Raw genomic sequence first — 17,500 nt, forward strand, 5'->3', positions numbered from 1 at the left:
GGGTTCTATGTGTACTTATTTTTAGTTATGACGGGAAATAGTTTTTTTTATTGCAGATATAGCTGGCCAAACTGGTCAGAGTCGCAAAACTGGTTGGGATAGATAGTGCTGCCTACGACACGAAGACATTGGTTATGCCTAAAGTAATCATGTCATTGAAACGTTTAGGCTATTCTGATACATTTTTCTAATCGTTAATACCTTCACAATCAGAGTAGAAGTTAGTAAAAAAAAAGATTACAAGATTTACATATGTGATGGAAAAAAATATTGTTGGTATATCATAATCGAGAATCTATTGAGTTGGAAACACATCAGTTTGGAAACTTACCATTTGACCAATTGCCAACGTCTTCTTTTTACCAATCGTGGATAAAACTTTCTGCCACACGGGCATTAAAAGAATTATTGACATCTGTTTTAAAGATTGCTGGTTTCCTTGAAAACAAGACAATAGATCCCCAAATTTGATTGATTGATTGATTGATTGATTGATTTGATTGATTGATTGATTGATTGATTGATTGATTGATTGATTGATTGATTGATTGAGACGGACGGATGGACAGACAGACAGACATACAGACAGACAGACAGACACCTCTTATGATTCCTACAATACTGCTGAACCAGAGTTGAATTGTTTAAAAATGGTTTATTAGGGACCCTTAGTATTAACAAGGGGGAGAGCCGGGGGGGGGGGGTCAGCTATGCGTAAAGGTGACAATCTACGCCCATAAGTTTCGCTGGCGTCTACGCTGTGACAGGTGTGACCTGTATGCTAACAATTCCCCGTACTGTGGCCCAAACCGAAGACTTCTTTTTGTCTGCAACTTTAAACTTTGACATAATTTAAACGCATGACGAAAGATTCTCTAAAACAACATGAAAATGTGACTGCAGTATATAGTACATGTATGCTGGTGTTGATGACAAAAACTGCGCCGTCTGGTCAAGCAATACGTGTATGCAGATAATGCATTGAACTGTAAATGATGTGTTGGTACAGTACAATATTTATCACGCAAAAAAGACATACATTAACTTAATCCAGATAGGAGTATATTCCGATTACAATGTAACAGACGGACATGCATTCCAACACTGTCAAACTAACAAATGGATGGATGGTTGGTTGGTTGGTTGGTTGGTTGGGTGGGTGGGTGGGTGGGTGGTTAGTTGTTTGGTTGGTTTGTCTGCTGGTTGGTTGTTTGGCTGATTAGATGACTGGTTGGTTAAGTGAGTGAGTGAGTGAGTGAGTGAGTGAGTGAGTGAGTGAGTGAGTGAGTGAGTGAGTGAGAGACAGACAGATATGTGTGTGGATGAGTGAGTGAGTGAGTGAGTGAGTGAGTGAGTGAGTGAGTGAGTGAATGAGCAAACGAGCAAGCTAATACATGTAAATGTATCCATGGGCCAGCAAAAGATCGCTATATCGATATGTCGTCTATTGAATGACTGGCTGTAATACTGAACTGACGACTGATTCACTGTGACTGGTGGGGAAACTGAGGGATGGACGGACGGACGGACGGGGAGACTGGCTAATGCTTTGGAACGTCATCATTGGATGGATGCTTCAATTTGGATCCACTATAGAACTGATTTATCGTAAGCAAGTAATTCCAGTACAAAACGTCACAGGAGATTTAGTAATTGAGCAAGTTGGAAGTTACCTATTATCTGATATTAAGATATTAAGTTGTTGGTCGCTGTCTGTTCGATCACAACACTAAATCGTTACTACGAAAATAATTGTTTATTTTATGAAACCCAATTTCCCCATTGGTTAGTCTTATTTAGACCACTCGACGTGAAGTGTCATTGGTAAAAGAAATAAAGCAAAAACAATTAAAACACAAACTTACACATTGAGGAATAGTTCAGTTGGATTGATGAATATATATTATATTTGTTGGCAATAAGGGCGAAGGGAAAAAGAAGTCTTAAATACCTTTGAAGACCATCCATACCTGTACCACAAGTTATAAAATAACTAAATATCTCATTTAGATCCTTCCTACATGTGGAACAACTCGACAATGTTAACATCTTACATGTACTAGATGTGACTTCGTATATAGATCACAGTTGAATATCTGCTGCATGTGACTATTATATGTATTTGTTTAGATAATGAGTATAAATGACCTTTGTGTGGAAAATGACATGAGGAGGGAAAATATTTTGGCGTACAATCATACACATATATTTACATATATATTTATTAATCCAAAAGTACAAAATTATCTTTAGTTTTTCATAACACAATTGTAATTAATATGCAACAGAAATTAGTTATGATAATGCTTATGATGTAAGTATTGTTATGGTATTTGTATAATTATTATAATCATCATAAATATATCATTTTCCTTATTATTATCAACGTAGACACTGTCAGTCTATAATTTACGTTATAATAACGCCATTGGCCTGAAATCAATCAGTATATCGAGAAGACATGAACAAGTTTTTAAGATGCCAGCTCTTGAAGTTCATCGGTGGTCTGATACGCATGTCCAGGTGACGTAATTGTTGTTTGTTGACAAACATGTTGCATGGAGTCGCGATCACTATGTAAGCTGTTAGTTCCAGTAAATTTGGTTTATTTTCATGAAGTCAGATTTCACTTGGTACAAAAGTCTATAGAATTGTACCTATACATATTTCACCTTGTAGTTGTGCGTCCACTCTAGTTGTTGTACTGTGAGACTCCACACTTGGACGACTACCGCAAAACAATAATGTTGATGTATTCTCAACCCTCAAGCGTTTGAGTCACACGAGCTCTAGGTGCACGTATACCATCTGAATTTTCACTCGTCAGGTCAAATGTACCGTTGCTAGATGTACGTTGTTCCCTGCAGATAACAATGCACATTAGTAGTGAGTGTCCATAACTTACTGTAAATTAAATCAAGATAACTTTGTCTTGTCTTGCTTTGCCTTGTCTTGTCCTGTCCTGTCTTGTCTTGTTCTGTCTTGTCTTGTCTTGTTTATATTTTGTTGACATCTATGTTGTTACCTTTTTGAAATAAATATGTTCATATGACACAATATATGTATACTTTTTCAGGAAAAACGGTTACCGAATTAATTATTAAATGTTTAAAAATATATAGTCCATCATGTTGTTCACCTATAGTAGTTCTATTATAAATGAATGGTATATTTGCAAATTACAGATAAATACATAAAAGAACAATTAAACAACAACACACCAATCGTTACATGTTTACCTTCTTTTTGCAAGTACAGCCTTATTCTCTTTTATTCTGGACTCGTTGATAGGGTATAAATATAGGAATATCAGCGATATCAGTATCAAGCAAATTGGAACAACGGAAACCAAAATCCGCATCGTCATCGCCACTGAATCGGGTTGTAGACAAGCACCTGTTTCATAACCAGCAAATCTGGAAAAAAATATTACCATGCGAGTTTTATTAACTTAAAATTTCATGACAGATGATATGATATGTGCAGGGTTTATAATTTGGTCTTCCGTTATTCAAATGTAATGAAATCGTGTCAAAGGTTATTAGGGTAGAATGTGCCCCGGAGACGAATTTCACTGAAAATTAAAATTCTTAAAATCTCTGCAAACTGTGCCTTTTGTATGTTTGCTTCTGGGTGGCAACTGGTCATATATTAAATTCAGATAAATGGACATGAATATTCAGTGTCCATCTAAATACATAGTTATTTCAGCTAAGTCCAAGGAGGCAACGGTGGACAATTATGGCAATACTATGAATAAAGTTGAAATAGAGTTTCTATTTGGTGTTTTCCCACGTATATACATGTGATGTGAAATCATGAAATGAATCTCCAGAACCAAACCTTTATAGAAAAAATACATTATTTCCTGAAAACCTGTCCACTTTAAATATAGGATGTATTGAAGATACTTTGTATTATTCCAAAATACAGAAAATTATAACCTTACCCGAGAACTAAAGTGGACATTCCTAAACCAATACCAATTGACAATTTCATAAAGGATGCATAAAATGAGTAAAAGATGGCATCTTTTCTCATTTCTGTCTTTACTATATAGTCGTCTATGACATCTGTCAGCATTGACCTATATGAAATAAAATGAAAATATATAAAGTATTGCCTTAGGTACCCAAAAAATTAGCATTTAAGAATCCAAATTAATATTATTTGACTTCGACCAAAAAAAGCCATACTTACTACAACTGTATAATTTAACAGTCACTTCTGCATAATGGAAGGGATGTTTTCGTAGAGTTGATGTAAAGTATAAACCAAATGTTAACTTAATATCCTCATGAAGTCTTTTGACTCCTATATCCAGGCCTGCACGGACAGGAAACTACTAGTGCATTTAATGTCTGTCTGTCTGTCTGTCTGTCTGTGTCTGTCTGTCTGTCTGTCTGTCTGTCTGTCTGTCTGTCTCTGTCTGTCTGTCTGTCTGTCTGTCTGTCTGTCTGTCTGTCTGTCTGTCTGCTTGTATCTCTCTCCCTCTTTTAATATGTAAAAGCACCTACTGTCAATCAATACTTTGCAGATAAGCTTAATAATTACAACGAATTTTACTCAAAGGCTACTCAGTGCTATGCTGTCCAAAGGCAATGTATGCTGATTGTACGTTCATTTAATCGTTCATTATGCAAAGTAGGTCTATGTGATACATCCAAACTCATACATGTATGCAATGTTGCAGGTTCGAGCCATGTCACTGCCTGCTGTTTGTTTCTGAGTGGCTAAAGTCCTTGGGCTGCTTGGGCAAGATTTGAACCACAACTGTGCCTCAGTCAACCCAGCTGTACAACTGGGGACCTGGTAAGAAGTAGGTTGTAATGTGAAGGCTTTAATTCTATGCGCTTAAATGGCTGCAATGGTATGTATGCTCCCTGGGGAGTTGAGGAGGACTAAAGGGCCGTTGTGCCGTTCTGATCCGAGCCAATAATAATAATTGTATAGCGCTTTGAGCACGGAGTGGGAAAGCGCTCTATAAGAACCCAACATTATTATGTGTAATGTACTTGTTGATCAACATATCTTCGATAACCTTTAAAAGACATGTCATATTTTAATCTATAAATATTATCAGTTATATTTGCAAATTGTTCAGTTAATATACATTCCACATCCATCATATCAAACAAATAGGTATACATATCATGAAGATCAATGGAATTTGTAAACATTCTAAGGTCTACCTCATTAATAACATAAGCTACCCTTTCAATCGAGGTAAGAGTGAACACTCAGTAAAATATATAGAAATGTCCACATCTCATAGACTTCGTTAACATAGACTTCAGTAACGGCATGAATTTAAAATGCATAGTATGTCGTCATGGGAACACTGCGTTTTCAAGGGCTATTAAACATTTACATACCAAAAAAACAAGTACTGTTTTACTTACCATGGCAAAAGATGTGTAGATGATAATACTGTCCCCAAGAGAAAGCAGAAGATAAATGCTACAACTACATTGTTTTCAGGTAGGAAGAAAAGGGACCCCATTACAGGAATAGAAAGCTGTAAAGAAGAAATGCATATGATATTCAAATACATGTAAACGAAGTATTCTTTACTCGTGTCAGAAATAAGTTACGCAATATTCAATATGAGGACGCTCAAAGAATATGAATACCACATGCATCTGCATTGTCAATTTTCCATTTAGAGGTGGTCATGTTTGCTTTTCCTTCACTCTTCAATGCAGTTGAATTTTCGTGTGTAGACAGTGCTAGAAGGTGCACAAATCAACGTATCGCTTTTACTCCTCTTGCGAGGTATACAATCTATACCTTTGTGATATACAGTGCACTACAAAGTTGAAGATACTTGTGTATATCATACTTGACATCTGAATAATGTAATCATCAAAGGAAACTTACCATTAAACCTGTTGCCATTGTCTCCTTTTTACCAATTTTCGATGATAATTTCTTCCAAACGGGCATACAGATAACGTCCGACACCTACATACAGATGAATGTAAAAAAATACATATGACCATTACGAAAATTATATTGGACAAATCATACACACCAAGGGATTGCAATACTAATACCATATATAACTATCCTGAACTTATTTTTCTGCAATTTGAACAACCTATGTTTTACTCTTAATCTAAACTGTCATAGATGAACATCCACGCAAAGCTAGAAGTTCGTTGACCCTGACATTGTTCTCTAGTGTCATACCTGTAATATAATGATGCCGTAGTAGAATACCTCGATATGCAGTGCATATAGTAGATACAGTGTCACGTTACTAAACATCATCTGAAAGAAAGAACCTTTGTTACTTGTGTGGTATTTCTTGGCAAAAGCTGTCGTCCAAAAGGAACCAAGACAGTCCGATTCTTAGGTTATGTATGGGTATTTGAATAACGCATAAAAAAAATGTTAATTTGTGCTAATATATGCAAATAACTCTACTTCTTGGAAAATGGACTTGGAGTTTATTCACTGACACCTCAATAAATTACTACCTAATCTAGTTAATATACAATTGCAATACATTGTCAATTCAACCATGTTGTTTTGATCACACGAGGCGATAACGTCTTCAAATCTTACTATTTCTCGCACGATTTTGCAAGTTTTTTTTTCAATTTTCGATACTTTTTTCGAATTACCTAAAGGTTTAGGGTGGTAGTAAAAAAACTAGTTTGGGTTGGCTTATAGGAACCAAACAATTTTTTGACCTAATGAGAAAGGAAGATAACAAATAGTCAGTCATGTTTTAAATTTATGCTTGCAAATATATAGACTTGGATTAGCTCTTTAACACTGCAAGTGTATAAACTCTTGCAAATGCACAACACTTCCTGCAAAGCATTTTGCACACGAAACTCACTAGTATGTTCAAATAAGCAGTCAAAAAGCACGGAAGTGCAATGATATAAGAACGGTGTGAAAATACGCTCTTGGTGCTTTTCCAAATGTTATCTTCTCCTCCACGTTTTGTGATGACACTATCTAAATAAAATAAAGAAAGGATTAAACTTGGGTTTAAATAAGACGTTAACAAGATCGTATTCATACTAAAGTAAAATTGACCCTGTGAGATTATTACTAAATAAATTCAAATTTTTAGGAAGCCTTCAATAATAACAGGATTCCAATTTCTACAAAATCGACCCTCACTCAGCCTTCCTCTGAAACAAGACAGCCCCTCCCCCCCATGTTGAAATATTTCAAAAACAGATATCAAAAAGAACATGATCAATTCTCAAAATCAATGGTATGTTCTAAACATTACCCAAATTTAAAAGAACGTGTGCACCAAATTTCGTTTCAATTGAGTCAGCCATTTTTGAGAAGACGATGACACTCTAGACAGACAGACAGACAGACAGACAGATTTTTCATCTCTAAATTACAACCTTCCCTTATGGAAGGCAAAAATGGTGGCCATACTATCAATAATTTTAGTAAGTTCAATTAAGAATGTCAAATGTAGAATATGAATAGTATAATTGTAATATATTCTCAAATTTAACATTACAAGTACGAGAAACCAGGAACAGTAACAGTTGGTTAAACAGCTTACCTTTCTTCTCTTTGGTTCCAAATATAAGAACGAGACCACACACCAAGATAACACTTATAAACGTTCCCGCCGCAGCCATGAAAGCAATTTTCTAGAATTTAGAGAGAGAGAGAGAGAGAGAGAGAGAGAGAGAGAGAGAGAGAGAGAGAGAGAGAGAGAGAGAGAGAGAGAGAGAGAGAGAAATCCTAGAAGACGTATCCAACCTATTGGTGCATTCTAAGCTAATATGTAGTAATAATATGTGAATTATATGGATGTGAACACATGAAATGAGTTTCAATACAATAGAGATATTTTACAAATAACAGATTATTGTGATGTAGATGGCTATTTTCTTGAGAAAGAAATCTAAATGTCCGGCTGAATGAAGAAAAAGTATTCGGGAATAATATAACCATACCTTTTCGTTCAAAATTTATGAAAAATCAGGAAAATTAATGACCATTAATAAGTTACAGATTTGATATGTATATGCAGGCCTATATCTGTACAACTTGGTTGTGTGTATACTGCCATCATTTTATCAAATATAATATTTTTCGTTCATAACTAGGTTATTGAAATAAAAGTATACTAGTCTTACAATATAAAATGCATTTCAGATGTATCCTTACCATTGGGTCTAAATATTCTGGTGCTAGGGTTGGTGTTACCGTTTGAGTTATATTCACACATGGGTCAACAAAACTATCACCTTGTTCAACCGTTGCTAAAAATAGTGACATTATGACACTGCCTATCACTGTACCACACAACGAACACACCATGCCTATAGAAGAAAACGTAGAACGCATCATTACTGAGGACATCAAGTAAATGAAATTGAAGTAGCTAAATGAAGTCTGTACATTGATGGTAATTGTTTTCATTTTTTGTCTGAAATACAATAATCAGGTTTAAACTTCAGCAGCTGTTTACCTACAATCCTGTCCAGACTACCTAGTCACGAATATCAAAGATGAATCCTCTGGTATTACCGAAAGGCTGGCCATAGGAACAGGCTCCTACAACTCTGTTATTCAGTTTCTAGCTTTCCTTATAACCAATGATGGTCATACTATTACTGATGCCATACCACAGTGATTAGATTTTGTCATTTGGCATAGCAGTAAAACTGTATGTTTAGTATGTATGTATGTATGTATGTATGTATGTATGTATGTATGTATGTATGTATGTATGTATGTATGTATGTATGTAATAACAAGACAAAAATTCCTTTAAACAAAACATTTGCGTTTTTGTGTGACATATTCATTTCCGTTTATACACTGACAACGTTTTTGAATAACACACCTAAGGAGTAACAAAGAGTAAGAGTTTAATAGAAACGCCATTTTGAATTTTACAACTGTGGCAACTGATGTATGGTTGGAGCCAATATTGTAAAATTACATGCCACTCATAAGATGTGTGTAGTACTTACGGTACACAGTAGCTGAATCACGTTCCTGTTGGTCATTACTCAGATACATGATGAGGGACATATAAGGAAGATTAAATGTCTAATGGAAATATAAAGAGAAGTATATAAACGATACTGAGATTTCTAAAGGATGTCATTGGATCAAACATGGCAAAAACAAGAAGTATTACGAATTCCATATCAAGTGAACACAACGCTATACTTAACATGAATGGCGTTAGTATTTTCCCACCTGTTGTTTGAGAGTAAGATATAAGTAAATAGTGAACCTTTTGTGATCAACGTTTAAAGGTTAGATATAAATATTAAACGCTTAATACCATAGATAGTGATACTATTTTCATTCTAGTTTCCAATCATTTTTTCCCCAGTTATCACGATGTTGATTACTTCAAGTTGAACTTAATGGCCATATGGATAAGGATGTTATATTTTGGATTTTGGATTTATAAAACAATATTTATCATGGCTTCTTACTTGAAAAATTAATGTGAAACAACAAAGACCAAGTCTTTGTTTTTAACTCAATGCATTGCAAAATGCCAAAACAATATGTAAAACGTTATTGTACGTTCAATAACAAACATTCTACAAAATTTAGTAATCATTTAAAGTTGATTGAGTTACAAAAAAGGACTTGGCATATGTTGTTTCACATTGATTGTCCTAGTAGGTTGTATTGATAGAACTGTTTTACAAATTTGAAATCCAAAATAAATACCCACTCCTCATCCATTTGGCCACTTTAATAAAGACATAGAAAATATTGCTTTATGTTATTATTGTTTTTATTGGAAAATCTTTTGAATTTTAATAATATTCAAATCTTAACGTTTAAATGTACATACCGCTAGACATGTCAGGTAAGTACATTGTATGAAAAGGTAGTAGACAAATTTAATATCCTCGTTGACGTCAGGCACAACCCATGTAAGGAAGTATGAAAGCATGAGAACCGGAAGTGTGCAGACTATCCTGTAAGGTGGGATATAAATAAGGGGCGAGATCAATAGTTCAGTGTAGGAAAGAAAACCCCTAAGTGCTTATATAGGCCTCAGACCCCACCTCCACCCCTTCTATTTGAATTAGCCAAAATTGATAATTGTTCCAAACCATACAATCAAATTTAAATCAGTATGTAGTAGTATGTAGTGCTATGAATATAAAGCCAGTATGTAGTAGTATGTAGTAGTATGAATACAAAGCCAGTATGTAGTACTATGTAGTGCTATGACTACAAAACCAGCATGTAGTAGTATGTAGTGCTATGAATTCAAAGCCAGTATGTAGTAGTGTGTAGTGCTATGAATACAAAGCCAGTATGTAGTAGCGTGTAGTGCTATGAATATAAAGCCAGTATGTAGTAGTATGTAGTGCTATGAATACAAAGCCAGTATGTAGTAGTGTGTAGTGCTATGAATACAAAGCCAGTATGTAGTAGCATGTAGTGATATGAATACAAAGCCAGTATGTAGTAGCATGTAGTGCTATGAATACAAAGCCAGTATGTAGTAGTGTGTAGTGCTATGAATACAAAGCCAGTATGTAGTAATATGTAGTGCTATGAATATAAAGCCAGTATGTAGTATGTAGGGCTATGAATATAAAGCCAGTATGTAGTGCTATGAATATAAAGCCAGTGTGTAGTACTATGTAGTGCTATGAATATAATGCCAGTATGTAGTGAGGAGAAATAGTGATTTTGATGACTCTTACTTTATTATTATTTTATTTACTATAGCAAAAGTTCTTCCTTTTCTCAATGTGAAATCTTTTAAAGAAATATTTGTAATTAGAGGGCCAAAACATCCATTAAAAGTAAATCAATTTCGTAGAATGAGAACTAAAATGGCTCAACCCCCCTCCCCCAAAGTAAAAGAATTTATTTTACATTGAACTATTGATCTCGCCCTAAGAACACAAGAGGTAAAGCAAATTGTTGAGACTACGAATTAAGAGTAAAGTAACTCATGAATTCTAAAACACAAATTAAAGAATTTGACTCTTACCAGGGTTTCATTTTACCAAATCTACTATCAAGTTTATTGATGATAACACCAATAACTGGATTTCCGACAGCCTCCCATGCCCTTCCTGTAAATATCACTACACTGGCGTAGGTAGGGTGTATCTGTAGTAATGAAAATTCGGCAAAATAAAAATAAGATTACCAAATTGTCACTTTGAAGAAGACATTGTCAAATCTTAGAACCAACCCATAGATATGCTCCCCACAGTTTTGGTAACTTTGATATCGAGTCATTGTCACGATCATTATCACAGAACCGTTAATTGTAATGATTTGGCCCAGAAAATCGTTGATACAACATTGCACTTTCTTACAATACCATGTGTGTGTGTGTGTGTGTGTGTGTGTGTGTGTGTGTGTGTGTGTGTGTGTCTGTCTGTCTGTCTGTCTGTGTCTGTCTGTCTGTGTATCTGTGTGTGTCTGTATGTGTGTTACATTTACCCTTTAGAAAACAAAATATAATACTAGTTTCATACAGTATGGGGAATAAAGAGTGACTACATTACCATAGCAACCTCCAATAAAAACAAGGACAAGTAGGCATTCATCGCAACAGTTGGCATCATAGTTGGAATTCCACCAATACCATAGCAAAGTCTGGATAGGGTACTCAACGGTTTATTATCCACCGTTGCTGTTGTACCATTCTCCTTCTCCAGTAGAGGTTGTTCCTACACAAAAGTGAATTTGCATATTGTCATTTTTGCTGTTGTTGCTATTTATGGTAATGAAATTGTAAACAATTTAATATGATGGTGTCAGTTGTGGTGGTAGTGACAACTATGTTTGTGAAAATGAAGGTGATGGTGGTGTTGCTGGTGAAGATGATGATGATGATAATAATGATGGTGGTGGTGGTGGTGGTGGTGGTGGTGGTGATGATGATGATGATGATGATGATGATGATGATGATGGTGGTGATGATGATGGTGGTGATGGTGGTGGTGGTGGTGGTGGTGGGGGTGGTAGTGGGGGTGGTTGTGGTGATCATAATGATGATGATGATGATGATGATGATGATTAACTAACGAGACGTAATGTAATGTGTTCACCACTGACCAGCAGCCCTACCTAATTTTAAGTACTTTAAAGAATTTGAGGTCAACCCTTTGACAAAATACCAAACTTCTTTAATGTACTTATCTTGAATTTCAAAAACTAGCCGTTTGGTTGTTAATCAAAGAAGGCAGATTTGGGGAAAATTTAATTCATATATTATGATTTGTCTTGTCACGGTTACCCAGCCTAACTGCTGATGACTCACTTAATATCCGAGTGAGAGTCTCGACAACTGCATGAGTACTTAATGAAAAGAAACACGACCTCTGTCGGGATCTGTGGCAGTCGCTAAATGGATAAAAATTATTATTGATTCCCCAAATTTCATTTACATCAACTCTCTGTCTACTTGCAGGGAAAATCAAGGTATTTATTTTGAAAACCGACCTTTCCAGAATGCTATTCAAAGTACTCTGAGCAAGATATGCTACCGTACGCGTGTACTTTTACTAGAGAGGTCATCTTGTGGGTCAGCCTCACCGCACATCCATCAACGACGTTGTAATAATGCCCCGGACTCTCTGCTGGGGGTGGCAGAGACAGAGAGTCTGGCTATTAAACTGATACTGGGGTTTGACAAGCAAAACGGTCTTGAACAAAAAACAGTATCGTCGCACGATATGCTAATAATGCTGATTTTTAAACAAGTACAAATGTTGCCCCAAATGTATTAGTTTGCAGTATATGAGTAACAAATGTCATTATGGTTAGCTCAGTGGCTTTGAGATACCCCACATACAGACAGGCGGTCACACAGAGACATACGAAACAGATAGACAGAGAGATAGACAGAGAGACAGACATACAGATTACCATTACATTGATAATGTAATTGTATGTTCTTAATAGAGGTAAAAATGGTATATCACTTACCTCTTCGATTTTCTCACTGTCCATTGTGGTTTTTATTGGACTGCGTTGGTTGACTGGTGTCACAATGTCGCTATAGGAAGAATTACCTGAAATCCAGGAAATTCGAAAAATCAACAACACAGATAGATATCACGACAGTTCAAAGTTCAAATGGAGGGTCACACTGAACATCGTCACAATGAACATTAAGTTAACACTTATACCGTATACCTTAGGACACTGTACTCTGGCTCTCATTCGCGTCAAAATGTATGGCTTTGAACGTCCAAGTGGGTTTAGTTTGAAAGTGTGTCTCTTTTCCAACAGCTTGCAATTATCTGCTAAATTGAGGTCAGACGGAACTCATGCGGAAACAATGACAATGTCGAAGAGAGAGTACAGAAGCATATCTCGCCTACACAAAAGTAAAATTGTGGCCTGACTATGTACGCACAAAAACACAATAAATTCAATACGTCAGCTGTATAACCTTTCACCCGCCAGCTATTTATACGCACTCCAAGCTTTCTATAGCATAGTTCATTGTTCATTCTTATGTAGAAACATTTCTGTCTTGGTTAGAGAGATCAAATTCTGTACAGAGAGGTGCAAATTAGGTCACTACAGTGCAGTTGTCTCTGTTTAGCGTCTATGCCAACCTCATTTTGGGGAGAACCATTTGATTTCTGGGTGGAGGGGGAGGGGGGAGAAAGTGGGTATGGCAGCCATTTTCCCCATCACTGTGACAGCAATATTTTTTTCTATTATCAGTCCTGTATCAAATTATTTTTTTTTCTATATGCAGAAGCAATGCATTTTTTTCTCGGTTACCAATTTTGTAGCACATCGCAACAATTTTTTTACTTCTGTCTGTTGGAACATTTATTCTCAAGCCATTACGGGGTCAAATTATTGTTTTTTCTCCTTAACCTGCCGACAATGTCCCCCCCCCCCCCGATATCAAATGGTTCTCCCCTTAAAGGAAATCATTTTATTGTCTCATATAATTGTTTCTACCAACCCGACCACAAAATGAAGACGACATATCTAGAATCACCCTAGGAGGTGTGTAAATAACTGAAACTAGCTATAAGGCTGGGGTCAGAATTTACGGCAGGGGGGGTTTTAGGGAGAAATTGGGGGTATGAACAAATTTGTTAAAGGGGGAGGGATGAAACATCTGTTGGTCTGAAGAGGGGAAGGGGGGCTGAAATATTTTGTCCATGATTTGAACCAAATTAAACCTCAGGAGTGGTCATTTACTAAGTGAATTAAAAAGTTTCTCACGATTTCGCCGCAATACCTTCCAAAACCTATATTCGTTGATGAGTTCGATGACAGCAATGTGAATGTATTGTACATGTGTGTTACACTGGCTACCAGTACAACAGCGTGCAGAATTTAAAATTCTCTGCTTAACATTCAAAGTACTTCATGGTTTTGCACCTGGCTATCTTAGTCAGTTACTTACCAGCCGTAGCTCCAGCCGTGCTTTACGCAGTAACTCACGTAACGAAATTTACTTACACCAACCACTCAGCAATACTGCTTATTATGGTGACAGAGCATTCTCAATTTGTGCCCCACACTTGTGGAATGCTCTGCCATCACATCTGCAGAGTGTCGCCACATTCCAGGCATTTAAATCAGGTCTTAAGACCTATTTCTTCAATAAGACTTTCGCTTGAGTCTGTTTTTGTGCTCGTTTTTCTGTGCTTTGTAAAACGCATTTTCACAGTGATAGTTATATGGAATGCGCTATATAAGAAAATTAGATTAGATTAGATTAGATTAGATTAGATTAGATTACATGTGTCTGTCTGTCTGTCTGTCTGTCTGTCTGTCTGTCTGTCTGTCTCTTTCTAGTCTCTGTCCCTTTCTGTCTCGGTCTCTGTCTCTCTCTATCTCTCTCTATGTCTCTGTCTCTAACTCTCTTTCTCTCTTCTTGGGTGTCAGTTCATTGTTATGTTTTTGTCACAGTCTGATTAGAACTGAAGACGTATAAATATTGCAGCAAAACCAGTCAATACTTCTAGAGAATCTTCACGTCTTCATTTTTCAAATCAGCTTAGAACATCAGTAATTTATTATTCCATTTTAACATTTGTACACCTTCAAACATCTACCCTGACTATTGTTGTACCTTCATGTTTGACAGCTAATAATGGGTATATAGGGTAGAGTCAGAGGACTCACAGCGAGACAGGTGAAACACAATAGTAAACAGAAAGATACAAGGAAGTGAAGTATATCACGTGACGACAACGTAACGTTACGACTCAACAACAACCTGAACAGGAACCATAGCTATTTTGATAACATCTCATCGTTAGCCCACCAGGTAATAATTCAACGCAACGAACAACGTCATGACCAGCGAAAGAGGTAACAGTTTATTTCGACGTATCGGTCATCGAGTTTTCTCAGCACAGTGAATAAAAGGTTACACAAGGAAACGTTGTCTTGTGTACCTATATTCTATAGGTCTGAGGATAAATCAAACACGATGTTTATTTACATTACAGATTGTATCATTCTTAAATACATGTCTATTTGACCTTAAACCTGAAGGTCATTATTTGCAACGTCATATGCATATTACGGTAGTCTAGTTCAAAAGAAATGTTTAAAACTTAAACTTACACCCAACAACGTTACAATGTGTTTGCTCATAAGGAAATAGATAGTGTCTATAGTCATGGGCTACAGGAGGAATATATGCACGTTTTGACTATTCATGTTGAATACATTTTTCCTTCCTACCATAAGCTAGACAGTGAATGCTTACAGGATTGAAACGTGTGTGGTAGAGCATCTTATGTTTACTCTTGGTGCTGATTACAGCTCAAGACAAGAATTGACAATAAATTTACACTGTAGACAGAGGCGGCTAGAATGGGTGCAGAGCACGATGGGTAAAACAACTGCAGATCGTGTGATACGTTAACATTGCAATGGTGGCTGGCTTAGTGCTCACCAGCCGTATTTTGGGGCATTTTCAACTCGCCGTAACTTTCACAACAATTCATCATTTTGGATACTATAAAAGTGAAAATCTCGACTGATATTTCTCCCTCCGTGCTAGAAGAATCGATTTTGGAATTAGTGATAGGAGTACTGTGATTTTTCGGCGATTTCGTGAAGAATACTTGACCCCGCTGAGGTCGTAAATTTCGGCCCGGTTTTTCGCCCATTTGTTGTTTCGCCCAAAATTTACAAATTTTGCAAAATAGATGGATTCTTGTGTACTTTTAAAATGGCTATAGTTGGAAAGAAATAGACAAGGTCCGTTCAAGATTTCGGTAGAAAGCGGGTGATCCGACCAGGAGTCAAAGGTGACATTGGAGAGGTAATAGCATTATCTTAAATTTATTAAACATAAAAATAACTAAAACCGTGTAAATCGTCGCATATATAATCCTACTGTACCCTGTGGTGTAATGAAATGAACGCGGTTTCGTTACGTGTCTATGTTATTCGTTATTTTGTAGCTCGGCTAGTGCAAGTTGGTCAAGATGTCTTGGCTCAACAGTATCACAGTCCTCCCTTGTATACACAGAGCAACGCAGCAACCGATCAACATGCGCAATATACGGATGTCAACCCGGTGAGTGTAAATTGTCAACATCTTATATTTTCAAAACGTTGGCCCGTAATGAATGATGTCCTGAAGGGTTGGAATATGTATGTACACACATGTACATTTTTTTTTGCTGAGGCAACGAAAACCTCAAGCTATTGACGTCGACGGTGCTGTACAATTGAGTAGGCTGTAGTTTACGACGATGATATACATACATGAATTGCAAGTAATATACGACCTGCTTTAGATAAAGTTTGACCTTTTTTGTTTGTAGGTGCACGTATATACACAGCAACCGACTACAAGCAAGACTGCTGGCAATGTCCACGAACTGAGACACTTACCAGCTTCCAACTCGACCACCTACACAAGAGGCCCCGATGATGATTACCTGGCATTCTCCATACTAAATTGTCTGTTTTGTTTCTGGGTTCTTGGATTAATTGCTATTATCAAATCATGTGAAGTGAGTAGAATAAACTAAGTTAACGAACAAATCTATACCTCTGTAAATGTACGTTTTCAAAGTGAAAGGCACTTTCTTGGATCAACACATTCACAAGCAAACTTACCCTCAATATATAAGCTTACATGTAATATTGATCGATCATCTGAAAGAGGTTACCAAGCTTAAGAGCTACATTACTCACGTGTCCCCCCCCCCCGCGCGAGAAACCGACTTTAGAACATGGCTATTTATTGTCTTGTTTTCTATTGTTTTGGAATTTTTTGCTCTAATTAATCTCGAAGAAACTTCACTCTAGAAAATAATTGCCTACGCTCTGACGTTATTAAATGTAGAGGGCGCTATTTATGAAGCGGCAGCTTGAAGCCACTTCGGTGACCAAACTGACTACTATCCAGGTGATAGTGGTTTATCGTTTGTTTGTTTGTTTGTTTTATCAGGTACGCAGAGCTGTTGAACTGGGTGATTTTCCACGGGCACACAAAGCTGCTAAATTGGCGAAAGACCTCAACATAACCGCCACCATTGCCGGATTTTTC

General features: G+C 36.6%; 3 protein-coding genes across 3 annotated transcripts in view; 1 reads left to right on the forward strand and 2 right to left on the reverse strand.

Annotated features, from left to right (window-relative positions):
* Positions 1 to 2,286: 2,286 nt before the first annotated feature.
* Positions 2,287 to 5,518, reverse strand: LOC144445992 (sodium-dependent lysophosphatidylcholine symporter 1-like). Its single transcript, XM_078135656.1, has 4 exons — positions 5,403 to 5,518; positions 3,950 to 4,087; positions 3,240 to 3,416; positions 2,287 to 2,861 (listed from the first exon to the last, which is right to left on the reverse strand). The coding sequence occupies exons 1-4, from the start codon at positions 5,501 to 5,503 to the stop codon at positions 2,759 to 2,761; spliced, it is 519 nt and encodes a 172-aa protein (XP_077991782.1). The 5' UTR covers positions 5,504 to 5,518; the 3' UTR covers positions 2,287 to 2,758.
* Positions 5,417 to 13,319, reverse strand: LOC144445991 (sodium-dependent lysophosphatidylcholine symporter 1-B-like). The gene is made up of 10 exons (XM_078135655.1): positions 13,144 to 13,319; positions 12,934 to 13,019; positions 11,508 to 11,672; positions 10,982 to 11,103; positions 9,821 to 9,947; positions 8,973 to 9,051; positions 8,161 to 8,315; positions 7,547 to 7,637; positions 5,881 to 5,964; positions 5,417 to 5,518 (listed from the first exon to the last, which is right to left on the reverse strand). Exons 2-9 carry the CDS (start codon positions 12,955 to 12,957, stop codon positions 5,909 to 5,911), a joined length of 819 nt encoding a protein of 272 aa, XP_077991781.1. The 5' UTR covers positions 12,958 to 13,019; positions 13,144 to 13,319; the 3' UTR covers positions 5,417 to 5,518; positions 5,881 to 5,908.
* A 1,852-nt stretch (positions 13,320 to 15,171) lies between these two features.
* The window catches only part of LOC144445829 (uncharacterized), a 3,269-nt gene continuing 940 nt past the window's right edge, over positions 15,172 to 17,500 (forward strand). Inside the window, exons 1-4 of the mRNA XM_078135468.1 lie at positions 15,172 to 15,297; positions 16,404 to 16,519; positions 16,770 to 16,961; positions 17,402 to 17,500. The exon at positions 17,402 to 17,500 is cut by the window's right edge and continues 46 nt beyond it. Coding sequence (XP_077991594.1) covers positions 15,282 to 15,297; positions 16,404 to 16,519; positions 16,770 to 16,961; positions 17,402 to 17,500 — 423 coding nt within the window. The 5' untranslated portion in view covers positions 15,172 to 15,281. The remainder of the gene's footprint in view (positions 15,298 to 16,403; positions 16,520 to 16,769; positions 16,962 to 17,401) is intronic.

This window comes from Glandiceps talaboti, chromosome 14, assembly GCF_964340395.1.
Source record: "Glandiceps talaboti chromosome 14, keGlaTala1.1, whole genome shotgun sequence".
NCBI classification, from domain to species: Eukaryota; Metazoa; Hemichordata; class Enteropneusta; family Spengelidae; genus Glandiceps; species Glandiceps talaboti.

Excerpts from the sequence above, each read along its gene's own strand:
- LOC144445992 (XM_078135656.1), bottom strand. The coding sequence starts at position 5,503 with ATGGGGTCCCTTTTCTTCCTACCTGAAAACAATGTAGTTGTAGCATTT. Across the intron at positions 4,088-5,402 it reads TCTACACATCTTTTGCCATG|GTCAATGCTGACAGATGTCA; the intron begins GTAAGTAAAACA and ends TATTTCATATAG. Across the intron at positions 3,417-3,949 it reads ATGTCCACTTTAGTTCTCGG|ATTTGCTGGTTATGAAACAG; the intron begins GTAAGGTTATAA and ends ATTTTTTTCCAG.
- LOC144445991 (XM_078135655.1), bottom strand. The coding sequence starts at position 12,957 with ATGGACAGTGAGAAAATCGAAGAG. Across the intron at positions 11,104-11,507 it reads TTTTATTGGAGGTTGCTATG|ATACACCCTACCTACGCCAG; the intron begins GTAATGTAGTCA and ends TCATTACTACAG. Across the intron at positions 9,052-9,820 it reads CTTACCTGACATGTCTAGCG|ACATTTAATCTTCCTTATAT; the intron begins GTATGTACATTT and ends TATTTCCATTAG.